This window comes from Lissotriton helveticus, chromosome 3_1, assembly GCF_964261635.1.
Source record: "Lissotriton helveticus chromosome 3_1, aLisHel1.1, whole genome shotgun sequence".
Taxonomy (NCBI): Eukaryota; Metazoa; Chordata; class Amphibia; order Caudata; family Salamandridae; genus Lissotriton; species Lissotriton helveticus.
The window spans coordinates 1809416937-1809437382 of NC_136061.1; the positions used below are offsets into that span (position 1 = coordinate 1809416937).

Here is a 20446-nt window from a genome sequence, read left to right on the forward strand (position 1 = left end):
CTTACCTACCAGGTCTTTGGATACCACACCCTCATCCATGTAGAGGCTGGGAAGCATGCAAGGCACTGTGGGTGGACAGGAATAGGAGCGGCGGGAAGCCTGTTCTGTAGTCACGATAGAGCAAAAGGCAGATTGGGGTGGACGTGGGGCCTCAGAGAGGCTTAAGGTCCTGGCCATAGCATGAGAAACCTCAAAGCGTTTGAGAGCCGACTAGATCTTGCCTTCAAAAAGACTATTGCCATCGGAAGGCATGTCCATAAGGGAAGCTTGGACAGGCTTGGTGCCGATGGACCACTGTCGAGGAAACCACTTTCCTAGCGAGTTGGTTGGGTCAAGTACACATCGAATAGTGAACTTTTCTGCATCTCTCCAGTCAGTGACAGCTTGGGAGAGTTACGCCCGGGCCTCATCCGGGACCTCTAGCAGCACTTGTGCAACCTTATCCCACAAAGTGTGGAAATAACAGCCCAAAAATCATGTGGTGTTAATGGACCGCAATGCCAGATTGGAGGAAGAAAACATCTTTCGAAAGTAATCCAGCTTCTTGGATTCCCTATATATGGAACAGTCTGGAGAGCACCTTGAGAGGTGGAGGCATGGTCCACCAAGTTCTCAGGGAAAGGTTGAGGTGTGAGGAAGTTTGGGTCCCCAGCTGTGGGGCAATGGCAGTTTAATGGTCCTATTTGGGAGCCCCTGTGCTGGGTTTGGACCAGGTACCCAAAAGGACATCACTAAAGGCATCACTGAACGAGAATAGGGGTTCCGAAGTGTAAGCTACTGGTTGTAGCACTTTAGTCAAGAGAATAGTCTTGACAGCCACTGAGGGTAGCTGAAGCTGCATAGGACGCTCCCTCCTCTGTTGCCACATTAGGGGGAGAAAGCAGACCAGCATCTTCAAAAGTATCCAGGCAGTAGTCCTCACCCAGTTCCTCACACCAGTCCTTGTAGAGCTGGAAGTATTCTCAAAGGTCCAGTGACCTCCACATGTCTCACACGAAGGCCTAGCCAATGTGAATAAGACTCAGGCTCCAATTTAGGAGGCACTGCTCGGGCTGGCATCTGAGTAGGCGTCATGCACGGCCATTCGGCTCAGTGTAGGGGGTGACAATGGGGATGGCGCAGGGAACATTGGGGAAGGTCGAGATGGCATAACCAGCGTCAGTCTGGATCCAGGAATGGACCCATGGGGCCCTGCCTGAGCTGGAGCCACTAGCGCAGAACCAGATGGGGCCCATTCTGACCCCCTGGGGCCTGAAGGTGCGTCAATGGAGTTGGGCTGTTGCAGGAATTCTGCGGAGTCAGAGAACTATGCTTGGGATTATGGGACCTTAGTAATCAGGGACTGAGTAATCTTACCACCCAAGTAGTCATGAGCCCAGGACGGAGTAGCTATAGTGTCACACTTGCCCTCCTACTCACTCACAGAGGAACAAGTGATTAGACATCCCAGAACACAACACTCCCAACCCTCTCCGGAATCGCGGTTGCAGGACACACTATTTGGCTCACACATTCTTACTAGTCCACAATAAGTTCTGACAAACACAAGAAATTTATATTTTAACTACTGTCTCTAATGCCTAACACAAAGAAGGTTAGCATAGCAAGTAGTCCGTAAATCATAAATGGAGCAGTCATTATATATTACAATGTAGCCTAACCTTCTTTCCCTTCTACAGAAGCAAAATTATTATATATCAGAAGATCTCTAGGTGTTAGCAGCAGACCCTGTACCTCAGTAAAAGCAGATGAAAGTTCTACATCCAGGACGCTTGTGACAATCTTTTTCCTGGAAAAAGCCCTATCCAAGTGTGTTACCTATCTGTGCATACCTATATGACAAAGGTACGCGTACCCAAACAACAGCTGCATTTGTTTGTTTTGTCTCGGTGCTAGGGACTGACCAGAACAGAATAACAAGGGGAATTATTGTTCGACCTCGTCTACATGTGCAGACTAAATCCCAAGTAAAAAATAGATGACAAAACAACAGCAAGTCTTGTGCAAAAGTACACTGCCGTATAAAATAAAATATGCCTGTAAGGTCACGTGTGCAAAGCAGAGGACAGCCTACAACGCACTCATGCTAACATAGGGAAAACAACAATGGGCCTGCACAGGACTTATTACAGGGCCACCCAAATATGAAGCATATGGAGTCATAGAACTCTTTGAGTTGGGCGGGAGTCAATTCGGGAAGTGAGGAGCCGACCAAGGGCAAGGGCAAGAAAGCGGTTGCTCCCTCGTCTGATCTGCCAAAGGACAAGGAGAAGTCAAAGAGCGCTTACATTCCTTGCTCTTTTTCTAGTGCCTCTTACCAGAGTAGCTGACAAAATGAAGAAAAAAGCCAGTCAAAAAACAACAAAGGGGTAGCTCTTCTCTGGATTGGCGCTGGCTGGTACGGAAAGAAAATAACTGTCATCAGCGTACCTGGGTGGCGCCTATATTGATAGGCAGCGGTACTGCTCATGAAAAATCTTCCTGATCCAGTCTGATGCCTGGGGAAATTCAAACTGTACGGAATCTGCAGCTAGAAGTCCCTATCAGATGGTGTTTACGGGACTCTGCTTGCCTAAAAAACAGTACATAGTGATTTCTTCAAGAGATACATTTCTGACAATTTCTAAATTTGATCATTTATTTTACTGAGGTTTTGTATTATGAACATCAACTTAGGATTTTCAGAAATAAATCACATTAAATAAATGCTATTTCCTATTTTTTTTAAGAGGCAATATTTTACAGTTACAAAATCACACAATTAAATCATCTGGACATAGTATTTATGGTTTACCTTGGAGGATTGGCTTCAAGTTCTTGAAGTTTCTCTTCAAGCTTTCCTTGAATTTCTGCCAAATCATCATACTCCTTAAATGCAAATATACAAGATCGTGAAAAAATCTGTTACCTATGGTGGTTGATACTACTCACAATGTGAACTGAATACATCTCTACTAGCAATGTAGCTATACAATTTGCATTCAAGATTGCATGCAAGCCATTGTTTAACAAATGCAAAGGCTGGTTTATCACAGATAAGCACTGAGATCGTTTTACTGGTCTTCGGGGCTGGTATCATTGTCGTTCACACGAAGACGAGGGAAATCAGTTTGGGAATGAATGTTTATTTCATAAGAACAAACAGATTTTTAAATATAAACATTATTGAGCATAATGTCATGAGGCAGCAGTCTCCTTAAACTCAATACCACAAAGCTAGATGATATTCAATCAGGCTGTGTTGTTGTTACAGGTGTGGAAGTTTAAGAGCCTTAAATTTGATGAGTCTGCTAAAAGTGTCAATTGTTACTGGCGAGCACCGCGAAGGTTCTCGCTGCAAGTGCTTTTGGATAAAGGTAATTAATACTGTAGACTAATTCACACGAAGATCAGGTTAAACTCCCTTAAGTGCTGGAAGAGTCAAGTTCTTCCTACCCTAAATTAGGCTCTAGGCATTCTTGCTGTATGTCAGTGACTTGCTCCTCTTAAATGTAACCTCGGTTGGTTTGTGAATAAAACTGAATATATTGCAAACCATATAGAAAACACTTACAGCAAAAACCATAACCAAGACTAAAATTAGGTACTTATTAAGGCCCACACTGCAAGTTGTGAGGTAATAGGTTAGGGTATTTTATCTGTATTTCTAGTTTTTCTACTTCAAAATGAGGCAAAGCATGTCGAATTGGTAATTAACACACCAAATTCTGCATGTTTGCTGTTTTACCAGTCTTATCTCCCCCAACAGATACGGCAGGTTAAACCTGTCCAAATTTATCAGGGAAACATTGAGTGTGTGATTATCGCACAACTTGTAAGTTCGATCCCTGAGCAAATTTCTGCTTGCGGAGGAATGAGAATTTAGCTCTAAATGTTTGTACTGAAAGCCTAATACTTTAAATATCCAACACTAGCCATGGTTTCTGACAGATGATGTTCTTGCATTTGTTCCTTCCTATTGTTACCTAGGAATTGATTCTTACAGTAAGTAATTATGGAAACAACATGCTACCTACCATACACATGATAAGAACAGGGTTTATTATAAATTGTATAATTTCCATCCTTGCGGTAATGGATGAGCAGCGGTAGATCGTATGAAAAAAAGTATTTGGAGCCAAAATATCCCCACTAATACTAATCAGAGCAGCATGTATACTCCCCACTGTTTTTAGGTTTATTAAACAGAGGAAACTATTTGGCGGCAGGTGCTGGCTGTAGAAGTAGGCCTAATTGAGATAAAATATAAACTCTATGGTCAGCTACATTGTATGTGGTAAAAATACTGTAAATGCAGACCAATAATTATTAAACTATTATATGAAAAAAGCCTTTTTTTCTAACTTGTAAATTATAAATAAAATCCAAACAAAGCAGAAGTTATGCAGCAGGTTCCAAAGGCAAGACCTTTTGGCTATGCCAAAGCTTGTTGTAATATCTGGCCATGTTGAGAGATTAGGGGACTGGGTCTTGATGTCGGGTTGGGAGCACAGCAATGACCTACTCAATTTGAATGCGTAGGTAATACAATCGCGTGAAATGAAAGGTTCACTACCAGGAATAACAGGAAGGTAGAAAGTTAGGCTAGTTAGAAAGGTAATATGGGGTAGAGGCAGGCATGGTGGTGAGGGGAGAAACAGATGCATGCTAGGAGAGCGCAGTGAGGGAGGGAGGCAAATGGGAAGAGGCACTAAAAGGTAGGTCGGGTAAAGACCATAGTGAGGCAAACAGAAGGGTAGCGAGGGGTGAAGGGTAGACAAAGAAGTGAAGTATAGAAGAAAAAGAGTCAGGTGCAGAGACAGGTAAATCAAAGATGGAGAGGGGGAGAATAACGCAGTCGTAGAACGATAGAGGGTCAGGTAGAGAGAGGGAGAGGTGTGTCAGAGACCGGTAGACAGCTGAGGAAGAGGGAATAATAAAGACTGAGGTAGACAGGTGAGGTAGAGAGGTGTGTTGATATAAAGGAAGTGCAGAGATGCGTTTGGACAGTTGTCCGCGGCAGCAGCAGGACTCGCACTCACCGCACTTGTGGCCTCCAGGGTTGGAGTAAATGAGGAATTTCCAAACAGGAGGCTGTCCTCGGCAGGGAGCACAAGAGGGCAATCTGCAGCGGCAGAACAGGGGAACCTAGCCCGATGCGGCCATACAACAGGACATGACGTATTGTGACGGAAGTAGAGGCACAGTGGCTCTTGGCGGCTGATGTTCTGCAATCTGAAGCAATTGGGAGAATACGAGCCATGCCTTGCCAAGAGTCTGTGTATTTTCCTGCTGTCAGTGGGTTATCCCCTGCTTACTGCCCACATAGTAATAATCACTTTTATGCCAATACTGGAATGGTTATACAATAAACAGCATTGTATGTGTACTAACTACTACAGTTAGCATATTTGAGCTGACGTCACTAGAGCCCGCCCACTTTGAGCAGGGTGGGTGATGTGGATCTCATGCAGACTTCTCGTCTCTCTGGCCAATGAACAACTTGCAAGCTCTCCCCTCCACCAATCCCGACCCACTATGAAGGTTCTCAGGCTTCTTTGCCAATGAACAAGTGATAAGATCTTCCCAGCCAATCATGTGCCGGGAGGTCCTGACCAATACAACGTTACCTGTCCTCCAACTATTCATCACATGCTTTTTGCGTTCCAAAAGCCATGTAGTAACACCCCAGTCTAAGAAGGAGTAATGATGCAAAATATTTCAGCCTCACATAAAGGAGTATACGCTAAGCGCGAGCAAAAAGGAGAGGGCGGAACGAGGAAGTGGCCGGGACGTGTGGGTGAGGAGAGAGGCGCGCGCCCTCACCTGGGAGAGCAGTCTGCTAATTTTCAAGCACTGCACTCGTGCTTGTGGCACACCCCTGCTTGCTCCCGCAAGGTGGAGGTCACCACAAGTACGAGTGTGTGTTTGAAAATGAGCAGAGCGTTGGCTAAAGGCCCTCTGTAGAATTTCCAGTATAAAATGATGATCTTGAATCCAAAAGTTTAAAATCAGTTTATTGAAAGGAGCACAGTACAGCTGTTCCAAAGACCAAGACAAGAATGTCAACGCCACAGTTCTATATGATGTAATAACAGCAAAGCATGTGCCATGGTTAAAAGTACACAGTAATCTTAAAAGAGCAATAGACAATTAAAAGGGAAACACTAAATGTACTACAAAGAATGTAACATCTCCTTCCTTAAAAACTTTAAGAGCGAAGCATAGAACACTTGGAAACATGTCTTACATTCCAAACTTGTCCATCTTGAGTGACCACACTATTACGATTGACTTTGGCAACCTTCATAGGTCGGCTGCATTTTGTATTGTGCTTAAGGAGAATACCAGGTTTCCGTATTCAAACAAAATATCCAACAACAAATTTAGGTATTTTAACCTTCATACGAAGATCATAAATGTTCTTGCTCTTTAGTTGTTTTTCCTTAACCTTGCGAGCTATGCATTCGTTGTCTAGCTCAGAAGTTTGAACTCTAACAACTTTCTTAAACCACCAAGGGCATAACTTAGAAACAGGATCTCTACCCTTGAGTAAGCGGAAAGGTGAATCCCCGGTTGTGGAATGAGGGGTAATACGATATAGCCATAATTTCTCTCTTAACTTGTCTTTCCAGTCAACACTAAAATTCTGTGACCAAAGTATGTCTTCCTTGAGCACACTATTGAACCTTTCCACTTGACCGTTGCCCTGAGGTTCATAAAGAAATGTGGTAATATGCCGGATATTATGCAGTTTTAAGAACTCCAGCATCTCATGCGATTTCAACTGCACCCCATTGTCCGAAATAATTACCTCTGGAACACCTTCTCTGGCAAAAACTTCCTTCAAAAATAAAACAACACTAGTAGTGGTAACACGTGGGACTAACTTCACCTCAGGCCATTTGGAATGATAAACCACCATGGCAATGGCGAACCTGCAATCTTGTGGTAGAAAATTAAAAGGCCCAGCAATGCCCAACCCAACTTTCTGCCACGGATAATCAGGCCACTTAACTGGAATAAGTGGGGCCGGATTACACTTGAGAGATTTCTCACTACGCACACATTCTGGACATTCCCTCACCATCCTATCCACATACCTGTCCAACCCAGGCCACCAAAATAACGATCTGATGAGCCTCTTCATTGAGGACATGCCCAGATGACTTTCATGACTCAGTCTTAAAATTGTATCACGTAAAAAAACAGGTGGAATGCATTTTCCTTGTCTGTAAATAAAATCACCTTCTACAAAAATCTCATCAAAGACCTTCCAAAATGGAAACAATTCATCAGAAATATCATTCTTAGAGGGCCAACCAACACTGGTACAATTGACAACCTGCTGTAAAATGTTATCTTCTCTCATACTTTCCTTCCACAATTCGCCTGAAATAGAACTAAATCGGTCTGACAATACTTCAGAAATGCTTGCCACAACCTCTTCTTCACATGTATCGTTGTTCCCATCACAAGGAAGGCGAGATAAACAATCCGCTGTTACATTTACTTTTCCTGGAACATATTCTACGGTAAAAGTATATACCTGTAAACGTGACATTAACCTAGCTATTCTTGCCGTGGGGTTAAGGCCTCCACCTGGAGATAAGATAGTAATCAAAGGTTTGTGATCAGTTTTTAGAATAAACCGTGCACCCCAAATGTAATTTCTGAAATGCTCCACACCCCAAACACATTCTAGCAACTCTCTTTCAATGACAGCATGTCTTTCTGTCAAATTTAAAGTACGAGAGGCGAAAACCACATTCCACTCATCGTTTCCCGAACACTGTGATAACACACAACCTAGTCCATACAGACTGGCGTCCACAGTAAGTACACATGTTTTACCAACACAAAATGGTTTGAGAGACGGTGCAGCAACCATTTCAGACTTAATATTTTCAAATGCTTTCTGTTGCTTATTCACACAAATTCAACATTTTTCCTCAGCAGTTCTCTCAAAGGCTCCATCTTTGAAGCAAAATCTTTTATGAACTTACTGTAATACTCACAAAGCCCTGAAAAAGAAAGCAGCTTCTCTTTAGAAACTGGAGAGGGTGCTTTAAGAATAGCATCCACCAAAGACTTCTTGGGGACAACACCCTCCTTAGAAAGAGTATGTCCCAAATACTCCACAGATTCTTGGAAAAACTTAAATTTTTCTTTTTTTAGCATAAGTCCATAATCTTTGAGAATCTTACAAACTCTTTCAAGATGTCCCGCATGAGATGCTACATCTGGTGAATAGATTAAACTGTCATCTTGAAAGCATTTCACGCAAGACTTCATTTGTTTGAAAAGGTGGCATATGGACCTCTGGAAGACAGACGCCGCAGATGCCAACTCGAAAGACATCCTCTTGAACTGGAATAAACCATGTGGCGTGATAAAAGCAGTCAAACGACGAGACTCTTTTGTTAACTCGATCTGATGATACGCCGACCTGAGATCCAAGGTGGAGAAAACAGTGGCCCCTCCCAACATGCTCACAACCTCATTAATGTTTGGTAAAGGATGACAATTGATCAAGATGTTAGAATTAAGTGCACGGAGATCAATACAAAGCCTCAAAGAATTATCAGCCTTCCGCGCTAAAACAATCGGAGAAACCAACTCTGATGACTCCACTTCTTCAATCACTCCTTCATCAAGCATACCCTTCAAAAGTTTTCCCAATTCATCTCTTACATTAATGGGTACATTCCTAAGTTTTGTTTTACAGGAAAAGCTCCTTTTTTTAATTTGATCTCATGAGTGAAACCATTAAGCTTTCCTAACGTGTCAGAAAATACTTCTGGAAATTTTTCTCCAATAAGAACTGGATCAGTACAAACACTCATAACTCCAACAATATTATTGCCTTCAACTACCATAACTGGATCTCTATTGCGTGGATTAAAAATGATACCAAGTTTCCATTGATCACGCCAACCCAATACATTCACACCTTTTCTGACAACATACATTTTAATAAGAGCAGACCTCCCTTTAAATTGAACTTCAGGAGCAACAAATCCTGCAAGATCAATATTAGAACCATCAAAACTGAGCCACAATATCTGGACTAGACAGGTCGTTAATAGATAGAATCTTGCCAAATTTTTCTCCAAAATAACGTTCAGTTATAATGGTTCATGGCGAACCAGAATCAGCCATGAGATTTAATAACACATTCAAAAATTTAACACAAACCTTCCTCTAAAGAACATACATCAACTATAGACACAACCATACCTTTTTCCATAGTGAGATCTTCATCAGAAAAATTCACGCTTCTCCCAACAGAAACTTCATTACTCTTGGACCGTACATTTCTATGAGCATCAATAGTCCATCTACGATCATCCTTGCATGCTTTAGCAAAATGTCCAATTCTACCGCATTTGATACACTCCTTTCCTATGGCAGGACAACATTTAAATGACGCTACGTGGTTCGTACTACCACACCTTAAACACACAATATTTTTAGAATCTTTATTGTACTGGTGAGGAGGTTTGGAAAACATTTTTTAACAACACATAACTTCATCAATGCTTTTACTACTGTCACCCTTAGAATTTACATCATCAATCGTCTTCCTCCACTTATCAGACTGCTCGAAAGCCTTAGCCGTGGAAATAGTATCATTTAAATTAGGATTTCCTAATATCCACAACTGTTCCTGAGTTTTCTTACTCCTTACATTCACAATAATTTGATCCCTTATCATCTCATCAGCAAGATTTCCAAAATTGCATGAAATTACCTGAGACAGTTAAAAAATCATCAAATGTTTCATTCTCTCTTTGAGCTCTAGTATAGAATTTGTACCTATTGAGTGCAATACTAGTTGTTGATTTAAAACGAGTTTCCATACGCATAAGTGCTTCATCAAAAGTCCCATAATCACCACTTGCAACAGGTAATGTTCTAAATACAGCTTGACCTCCAGACCCAAGGCAATGTAACAAGATACTTGTTTTCCTCTCGTTGCCCATTCTTTCCCCATCAATTGCTTTTAGATAGGTCAAAAACTCCTCCTTCCATCTAGACCATGGAATAGGAGGTTCACCTTTAGCCTGTAAAAACTTTGTAGGTGGATCAAATTGCATGGTAGTGAAAACAACAACGAGAATATACACAAGAAAAATACTACAATAAAATAATGGCTAAAGATACAATTAAAAGGTATGTATAAAAGTAATAATAAATACCACACAAGCTGTGTGCATCAGCGATGTGCACAATTATGCAAAGTTCTTTTGTTGAAAGTTTGGGAATCTTGGTTGTACTGTTGTGCTGTAAATGGAGATCAATGTAAAATAACCATTGTGCAGATCGGTGAAGAAAAGGAAAATGTAGTAATGCACTTGAATTGAGGCGCTGCCGTGCGCATCGGCGAAGAAATGGAAAAGAAAATGAACCTTATGTGCAGCCGTGCACGTCAGTGAAGAAATGGAAATAAGGATTACATTGACGCGCTGCTGTGCGCATCGGCGAAAAGTTGACAGTGGGTCCCTAGGAATCGCAAAATGGCTACCGAACGTGAGGATGCTCCTTCGTAGACGTGATGACGTATTCTGTCGCTGCGTTCCACAAAGATGAACCAAGAATGTCCACCAAACGTGAGAACGCTATTGCACAGGCGTGATGACGTATATTGATGCGTTGCTTCTTTACAGATTGTTCGTGAAGAAAGTTAACTATGGCACCGTGCGCATTAGACCAACAGCGCGACTTATGAAACCATACACGTAGCAACAAACAGGTAACGGTGACTTCAGCAATAGAAGTCCACAAGAAAAACGCTGAAACTGTATAAAATTAATAATTTGGTCCATACAGGTATTGGAAAGTCCATAAAAGAACGGCGAAAAACGCTATAAAGTAATATCTATGTAGAAAGTACATTGGCAATGTAAATAGCCCAAATCCTCATCTCAGAGGTAATTTTAAAATGGAAAAATGTCCAAAATTCAAAATAACAGGCAAATAATCATACAAAAATCTGGGAGAAAGACGACAACAAACTAAATAAAGAGTTCTTCCCAACAAACGATGTTGTGTGTAGATCCAAATGCAAAGATTAAACTCGAGTCCATTCCCAAAGTAATAGTACCGCTCCTGTGCTCCAGAGTGTAGCAGGTACAGGGTCCCTCGTCGCCAGTGTAGAATTTCCAGTATAAAATGATGATCTTGAATCCAAAAGTTATAAATCAGTTTATTGAAAGGTGCACAGTACAGCTGTTCCAAAGACCAAGACAAGAATGTCAAAGCCACAGTTCTATATGATGTAATAACAGCAAAGCATGTGCCATGGTTAAAAGTACACAGTAATATTAAAAGGGCAATCGACAATTAAAAGGGAAACACTAAATGTACTACAAAGAATGTAACACACTCCTAAGCAGCGCATGCGCACTGCATAGGCAAGACCTAAAAACGAGATCCAACAGCTTCTTTTTGTATGCCCAGCGTGCCAGAGGTTCAATGAAAAACAAACTCGACCGTTCCCACCTCTTATCTCTAAGGCCGAGGGCGGGGTAGTCAACAACACACCGACCACTGAAGGAGCATTGTAATGGCAATGCTCCCGCTTAACATACTCAGCACTGTTTAAAGTCAACACAAGACCAAAGTTATGACTATCGACAGAGCCATGCAAACCACCAACACAAAAGCAGGGAACAAGTTTATAGAGTAAAAAAAAAAACGTCCGAAACAAATAAAAAAAACCTGCTGGTTGAAGAAAAGCACACATGACGCAAAGCCAGAGTGCATTAATCATTAAAGGGAAGGGGCCGTATTGACAGAACCCATTGTCTGCCCGGAGAACACTCGTCTTGTGCACAGCAGCTCTCAGGTCGTATTAACTGGATTAAAAGGGGACACTTGTGAGCGCGGAGCAGGAAATTGTAAAGGGCAAACAAAATGTTACCCCTTTTCGCGGCCGCCATTATTTAAAGTGTGTAAAAAAAAAAAGTTTTCGACGAGTTGTGCAGCCCGTCCTGCTAGAGATGGGTGTGAAAGTGAAAGCATGCATAGCGTGCTTCAAGAACAAAACAAAACTAGTGTACACAAACACACTGCCTCCTGTGACCGTTTGCAACTGCGGAATGGAATAAAAAAGTGCTTACCCACTAATTAGAAGACAGTGTCTACCACTGCCAGTAAAACATCCAATCCTGGTGGGCGGGGCCAAAAGCGGACAGGGTGGCAACCAGGAGTGATTAAAATGCCTCCGGTGCATTCATTACACTGTCTTTTGCCTAATTTGTGATGCCAAACGACACGCACGAATGAAAACTGCAGGCGGAGCAGAAACACGACTTCGGAATAAGTATTTATTCCAAGAAGTCCTCGCATGGCGAGAGCAGCACATGCGCGCTGCTAGCGCCAGGTGAGACCTAAAAATGGACAGAGGAAATAGAGACTCATCTCAGAAGAGGAATGGGACAAGGCACAGATAACATGGGGCTAAGATATCCAGTAGCCCTATTTTTAAGCTTACTCATTTGTATAATATACATAGACGTGTATGCAACCCGGGGGAGATAACCAAGTACTACCCAAAAAGCTGGCTGCATGCTCCACATGGTCTGGAACTGCCCTGAATTAAAGCATCATTGGAGTAAAACAGTGCAGTTATTAAATAATGCAACTGAAAGAGGCATTACAACTATGCCTGCATCATGTCTGCTGGGTATAGCCCGGAGCATCAAGAGGAATCAAGCATTTGCAATGCAATAGGTCTCGCATTCACGCGAGTTTGAGCTATTGGCATTGTAAATGACAGTGCCTTTTATTTATGTTTTGGGTTTTAAAACATAAATAAAAGGCATTATCATTTGGAATACTAATAGTTTAAACTCTCGCAAATGTGAGACCTATTGCATTGCAATAAAGGGCCTTCTCGGCCGCTTGCTAGATTGTAAATATCAGAGGAAGAGACCGTCCGGTGACGTCTTCAAAGTGGTGATAAATAGTGCAGTGAAGAAGATGTTTAAGTGTTGTAAATAACACAGACACAAAGTGTGAAGTGAGAGTTACATATGATCCGAACTATAAACACGAACAAAACGCTTCAACACCTTTCACTCTGTGATTACACTGTCGTGGCTCAGGAAGAAGAGCGGGAGGGGTGGGGGCATTTCCTGCCCTCTCCGTGATTTGAATGTGCAGTGTGGCATTGCGTAATGTCATTGCTATCTCTGGCCTAATAAAAAACTTTTCAGCAAGGATCTGAGGTGGAGGACATTTTTTGGAGAAACTTTGGTGCTTTTTGACAAAACCTTCACTAAAGTCATAGTAAACCAAAAATACTTTTCCTATGGAAACAAACGTGGTCCTAATTATAATTACTCTGTGGTGACTGCCACTGGGTTTTATACACACAATTGTGTCAAGTGCCCACATCAAAGATACATGCAGTTTGCATGTCACAGTTGGACTCACCGATGGCCAAGTTAGCCATTCAACCTTCTTGGGCCGACATGAAAAGTGTAATGGTGAACAACTGCAAAATCTGCTCACAAAACTAGAAGACCAGGGCAGCAGGCAACACATATTCAAAAATTGCGTCTTTTCTGTAGCACTACGTCACTAGGGATAGTAATTGAGGAGTAATTTGCTATGCTTTCGCACAAATATTTCGAAGCTGGTTGCAGTGCAGCTCTCGGCACGTTAGACGTTTAATGTATGCCATCCACGGCCTCGCCAGGAGGGTGTCAAATCTCCCTTTCTGCATATGAAAATGCATTAACAATAAAAGTATCTACAGGGGCCCGAACACCAACCCGAAGCAGCTGTGGCGCTCGCAGTGGTCGGCTATGCACACAAATGGAATGATTTCGACTTTAATTGCACATAATTTATTATAATTTGAAAGTGCCTGAATAATCTGGCAGCAGACGACGATGCTGTGAAAATGCGCAGTGGCTGCGGTAAATCTCTGTAATTTGAAATTAACAAGGCCCTCTGCACCCTGTCACTTTGTAACAGGTTCCATTTTCAGTGTGTGAGCTCAGAAGGCAGTGGGTTCGGAAAGGCACCCGCAAGTGTCATCCTTTCTCACACTTACGGTGAAATCAGCAGGCAGTGCATGCCTAGAAAATATTGGCTAGGCAGGCCGGTGTCTCCAGCGACATGATGGCGCCTGAAGGCTGGTCCCTCGCAGCGTGGACAAGGGCTGCTACCTTTCTTAGAGAAAAAAACCCAACATTTATTTACGTTTTGCTGTTCGGGTACAGAAAGCCGCAAAAATAACTTGTGTTAAATTGTCAGGATAATTTTATAGTCATCCTGCCTAGGTTTGTTGTAATAATCATTCTGAAATGAATCGGGAAAATCAAAAAATATTTTTATGCTGTTTGAGATTTCTGTTTTTCGATGGGAAAAAAATACTTAGATTCTCTGTGTTTCTAAATATTTTTAACCGGCCCGGACTATAAAATATGGGCCATACTGGTAAAATAAAAACCGGTCACGTGGTAACCTAGTCCACATTCTCTGTCAGATAGGCCCATTGAGGAATCGAAGAACCTAAACGAAATACTTACAAATAAATATAGGATAAAATAAAGTACCTTAAGCATTTTCTGTGTCTTGTTAGTCTAACATAGGTTGGAAGGGCGTTGAAAGTCAACCAAAACTTCGTACAACCTTCTTGTAAAAGTATGGTGCCCGCTCAGTCCTTACAGGCAACTTCATAATAAAAGGTCACCTGCATTCCCTTTCAAAGACTGCACTCAAGCTCTCTGATGCAATACAGTTTGCTGGAGCACATAAGTGAAATAAATGCGGAACTTAGAGTGTAGAACTAAAACAAAGCAATATGCTTCCCGTAACCTGTGTCAACAAGCGCTCGCCATTGCGGGTTGGCCGGGGGCCATCTGTTTTCACTCAGCCGCTTGTTTAGATTTGCATCGCGCTTTCACTTTAAGTGAAAGCGCCATGCAAAAATAAACTAGCGGCTGAGTGAAAACAGATGGCCCCCATAAAGATTAGAAATTACATTGTGACAGCCGCAAAGCAGATGACCGTGTCTGGATCAGTGGGACTAAAGGGAGAAATGGCAGTGGCCTAAAAACCTCACTTCCAATGGCAGGCCACCGTTGAGCATAAACAGTGACGCCAGCCAATGGAAATGAGGGGCGGGGCTTCAAGCCCCCTTCTGAAAGTCCTCATCCTCAATATCGCTCGCCAGCAATCATGCGCTGCAACGCTAGGCGAGACCTAAAAAGGACACGTAGATTTATCAACTTGACGGTAGCACTAGCTAAAAAGAGAGGTGCCCTAGGCTGGAAGTCACATTGGGCCCTAAGGTGTCAAAGTGAGAGAAGGAGGTGGTAAAATGGACAGAATAATGCCCGAGGATGCAGAAAGCATAAGAGGACCCCATAAATGGCAACCTCATGGGAAACGATCCTCAGGATCAAGGACCTAGTTGGGCCCTGGGGATGCCCACCTTCTCCGGGTACCCTAGCTGAAGCATCACCTTCCTTGCACTAAGATAATTAGCCATGACCACCATATCGTCACTGCTAATTGTAACCCAGGCGAACCACAGTGTCCATCTCACTGGGATGCTGAAATACCAATGAGATACCAGCACAAGGACTGAGTGGGAACTAAAAACCTCAGAATTGTAATAACCCTTTATTTCTTGTTGTAATCAAATTTGTTTATTGTTACGTTCAGGAGTTGTAGCCAACTACCTATGCACAGAAATGGCTCAGGCATGACTGTACAGATGTTTGGGAAACATCAAATGTCTGAGTGCCAATTGACGATATGACACTCAGAACATTTTAATACTTCTTATAGGATCTTACTTTTTATTGATGACTGAGGTAAGTTATTTTCTAGCTTTAAGCATCCTTCCAAAGGATAAACAGTAATGTCATAATGTGCACAAAGGTTAGCATAAAATGAACAAGAGTAGATGTTTTTAAAAAAACGTGTTACTACGGTGGCATACAAAAATGGAATTTGAAGCACAGATTTGATTATTGAAAAATGTAAGTTCTATTTAAGGATAAAAACATCTCACAGCTAAAGGGATTAAACTTGTTGGCAGAAGTGACAGTTAACTATGTAGTACTATGTGCTGACAACTCTCGATCCTAAAATTCATAATGTTTTTTTTATTTTAAGAAAGGTAAGGGGTATGTTACTTACCCTGTAAGCATCTATTCGTACCATGCAGTGTTGCAGATTCACATGCTATGCACAGTCCTGCCGTCTAGGGTTGGGCTTGGACTTTACAAGTTGTTTTTCTTGACAATGTATTTTTACTGCTTGTATGACGTCAAGTCTCCACTTCCTCGAGGGAATGCACATGCCCAATGGCTCCTTTTTTAGACTGTGCATTTTTTCCCTCGCCAAGTTGGCGGATGAAGTCTTGTAGGATAGTAGTTGCTGTTGAACATGAGTGTAACATGTTCATAACATACACAAACCTACATATAAACATATAGGCGGGAGGGTGCATGTGGATCTGCAGCACCACACACTACGCATAGATGCTTACAGGGTAAGTAGCATACTCCATTCGAAGCATGTGTTCACTGCAGATACACATGCTATGCATAGACTGTAAAACTGTTTTCCTCTTGCAGGCATTAGATGGTAGTGGTTTGAAATAATGTGCGTAAAACTGTTTGCCGTACCAGATATTTTTGTCTGGCATGAACATCTACACAAAAGTGTTATGTAAACGTGTACAAACGTGGTTTGTCCATGTAGCCGCTTTCAAATATCTATTGAAGGAATGTTCCCTAGGAACGCCGTTGATGCACCTTTCTCTCTTGTGGAATGAGCGTGTGGAACTGTTGAAGGAGCTCCTCTTTAGCCTCTAAGCAGCAAATGTGCATGCATTCAGCAATCCATATAGCAATTCCTGCTTTAGAGATGGCATTACTTTTCCTAGGGTTTGACAAAGCTAAAAATAGTTGTTGTGTCTTTCTAAAATCTTTAGTTCTCTCTATGTAGTACATGAGCGCTCTTACCATTTTTTTTGTCGTATGCTTCCTCCATCCGGAGGTGAACCACTGGTTATTACAGTAGTGAGCAACGAAAAAAGAGTTGAAGGTGCTCTAGAGGAGTTAATTATAAAGGTGGTGTTAAAAACTTGTATACCTAGATTCTATTTTAATCGGTCTAGGTTTGAGATTGTTCAAAAGCAGTGTCGTGCATGTGAAGACCAGTTATTAGTCTACCGCACTAAAGTGTCCATAAAAAGGTCGACATGTTTCAGCCCTATGGTTTGCCCAGAAGGGCCAAGGGGGCTTTCTTCAGTACCTAAGAAGAGTGATGGGGCCATGTGTTGTCACAGTCTCGGGGAATCAAGGTGTGGTTCACCTGATTCAGAAATGATCAAATAGTACCTGTTAAAAACAGAAAGAAAAAAGAAACAAATAGGAATGTCATGTTTTGATTTCTTCAAAATATGCCATCTCTTAATGTATATTCAACATGATGTCTATTAACTATGATGAAGGAACTCATTTGTGCTCCACGAAGAAATTAAAAATAAGTAACTGAAAAATGGCAATTCTTTAACCCCGAATTTTGCTCAGATAGGGGCCCCGGGGTGGCTCCCTATTATGCACTTTGATGGATCCATATTAAAAGGGTAATCGCTGTATTAAAGGTATGGTCAAACACAAATTGGATTAGTGCATCTTAATACTTGAGACAGTCGATACTAATAAGGTGATGGAGAGTGGGCCGGAGAGGAGAAAACAGGGATGTGCCCCAATCTGCGTATTTGGTGATGTTTCGCTACTAGCGCACGATCTAAGGGGGCATTAGCTCAAGGTTTGCATATGCGGTTGACTCTGTGTTGTCGGATTTCAGCCTTTAGGCATATAGCATTGCAGTGTAGCATTCTGTTCATATAAGCGCAGCCAAATAACATTTACGAGGAACTCTGCGATTCAGTGTGTCTTGAGGTTGTGTGTTCAGATGTACCTGACAAAGCTCTTGGCGCGTCTAGTTACATGCGGGGGTGTGTGCAGATAGTTCTCTGCATTTCGCGTTTTTGAAAGTCAGCGGCTGTTCATAATATTGTCGTAACATTGTTAGAAAAAGCAAGCATTTAGCGCGTAAAATTCAAAAGGAGGATTGCATGACGTAAATGAGATGCAAGGAAAGCATACGTTTAAGCCCTAGATTACAGACTTCTTCAGGTAGCGGTTGAGCATATTAACCTACTGAAAAGTAGAGGTTTCAAAAAAAGGGTAACCAATATCAATACAATACGTGTCTCGTTGGTGCTTTTGATCCTCGTTTCTTTGTGCAATACCTGTTGCGGGGCGCAGCATGACTTGTGCTGGCTCTTCCCTTGGCAACCTGGATATGGTCGGTTTGGGAGTTGCAGTGTATTATGTGTCAAGAAAAAAGGGCATGAAAGAAATACTTTGCGTCTACCCTTCGCAATATCATTGATGACAGCTTCGTTTTAAAAGACAATTCAGTATAATTCAGATGATATGTAAACAGAGTGATTCAGTTGTGAAAGCTATGTGTATATACAAATTTATAGAAAGAGAGCGGCACTGATGTTGGTGTCAGTGGTACTGTGGTCGCTCATTTTGGGATAGAGGCTTTCCTTTGGTGACATTTTTGTCACAGTTGTTGTCAGATGGTAGCCAAACTTAGTTCTTTGTCCATATAGCACAAGTTACTACTTGTGCAACAATATATCTGTAAGAGACATTAGCTAGTGATAGATTCCTTACCTTAGAATATCCCCAGGCGTCAGACTGGATCCGGAATTTTTTTGCGTAGCAGTACCCTTGCGCGTCGGTAGGCATCGTCTGCGGTTCCGCGTCCGTCGTCGGCGCCGTGATGATGTCGTCGGAGTACTTAGACGCCGCCTCCGCGTGCTGACGTCAGTTCTTAGACACAGCTTTTCCGCGCCAGAAGCGCTGAGCCATGTTAAAAAACCAACACTGGTGCCATTGAAACTAGGGCCCTGAAGGGGAAAACCCTAACCCTAGATATCGGTTCGCAGAACGGGGAGGATGGGTGGGTCGGTAAGGAATCTATCACTAACTAATGTCTCTTACAGATATATCGTTACACAAGTAGTAACTTGTGCATCTGAAAGAGACACGTTAGTGATAGATTCCTTACCTTAGAATAGATACCCCAGCAATACCAACCCCGGTGGTGGGTCTGCGAACCAATAATCACACCAGAAAGTCCTGTTGGACAGAACGGCCAAAGAAGCCATCCCTCCGGACTTGGCTGTCCAGGCAGTAGTGTCTTGCAAACGTGTGCAGCGAGGCCCACGTAGCTGCCTGACAGATGTCTTGTAAGGGCACTCCCCGGCCCAGGGCAGTTGTAGTCACCGTGGCTCGGCTGGAATAAGCTCGCAATCCAACAGGAGGCTCCTTCTTAGCCAAGGAGTAACATGCCTGAATACACAAGATGATCCACCGGGAGATGGTCCTCTTGTGCACCGCTTTCCCCTTCTTAGCGCCCACGTAACCAACAAAGAGTTGGTCATCCACCCGGAACTGGCGTGTGCGAACCAAATAGAATGAGAGCGCACGTTTTGGGTCCAGACGGTGGAGCCGCTCTTCCTCTTTAGAGGGATGTGGTGGCGGAAAGAAGGTTGGCAAGGTGATAGACTGCCCGATGTGGAAGGCCATGACAACCTTGGGCAGGAAAGATGGCTTAGTACGCAACACAACCTTGTCCGGATGGACAGAAAGGAAAGGAGGAGTACAAGAAAGGGCCTGGAGCTTACTCACTCTCCTGGCAGAGGTGATGGCAACCAGGGAGGCAGTCTTCAAAGTAAGAAGGCGGAGAGGACAGTTGTGAAGTGGCTCAAAGGGAGCGCACATCAGAAATGTAAGAACAAGGTTCAAGTCCCACTGAGGCATCACAAACGGAACAGGAGGAAACGTGTGTGTGATGCCCTTTAGAAAACGATTTACAATAGGGGACTTCAACAAAGAAGGTTGATCAGGCAGCCTTAGAAAGGCTGAAAGGGCAGAAAGGTAGCCCTTGATAGTGCCCAGAGCAGAGCCTTGCTGGGCAAGAGAAAGAAGGAAGAGAAGAACCTCAGAGAGAGGGGCAGCAAGAGGATCCACAGCCTTTGCTGTGCACCATGCCACAAATCTGTTCCACCTGCAGGTGTAAACCGACTTTGTGGAGGGACGCCTGGCTGCCAGAATGACGTTACAGACTTCAGGAGGCAAGTCAAATGGCCTCAACTGTCGCGCTCAATCTCCTAGCTTGGAGGTGGAGACTGGACAGGTTCGGGTGGAGGACCGTCCCCTGCTGCTGCGACAGAAGGTCCTCCTGAAGAGGCAGACGAACCGGGGGATTGACTGACATACTGAGTAGCTCTGGCTACCAGTACCTTCGTGCCCAGTCCGGGGCCACAAGGATGACTTGTGCCCGGTCGCGCTTGATCTTCTTCAGCACTCTGGGCAGAAGTGGTATAGGCGGAAAGGCGTACAAT

The 20446-nt window shown here is 43.0% G+C and overlaps 1 protein-coding gene across 3 annotated transcripts in view; it reads right to left on the minus strand.

The window, feature by feature from the left end:
• KDM1A (lysine demethylase 1A) overlaps positions 1-20446 on the minus strand; it is a 1206177-nt gene that overhangs the window by 488458 nt on the left and 697273 nt on the right. For all 3 annotated transcript variants that reach the window (XM_078682705.1, XM_078682704.1, XM_078682706.1), the window contains exon 12: positions 2795-2868. In XM_078682705.1, coding sequence (XP_078538831.1) covers positions 2795-2868 — 74 coding nt within the window. The remainder of the gene's footprint in view (positions 1-2794; positions 2869-20446) is intronic.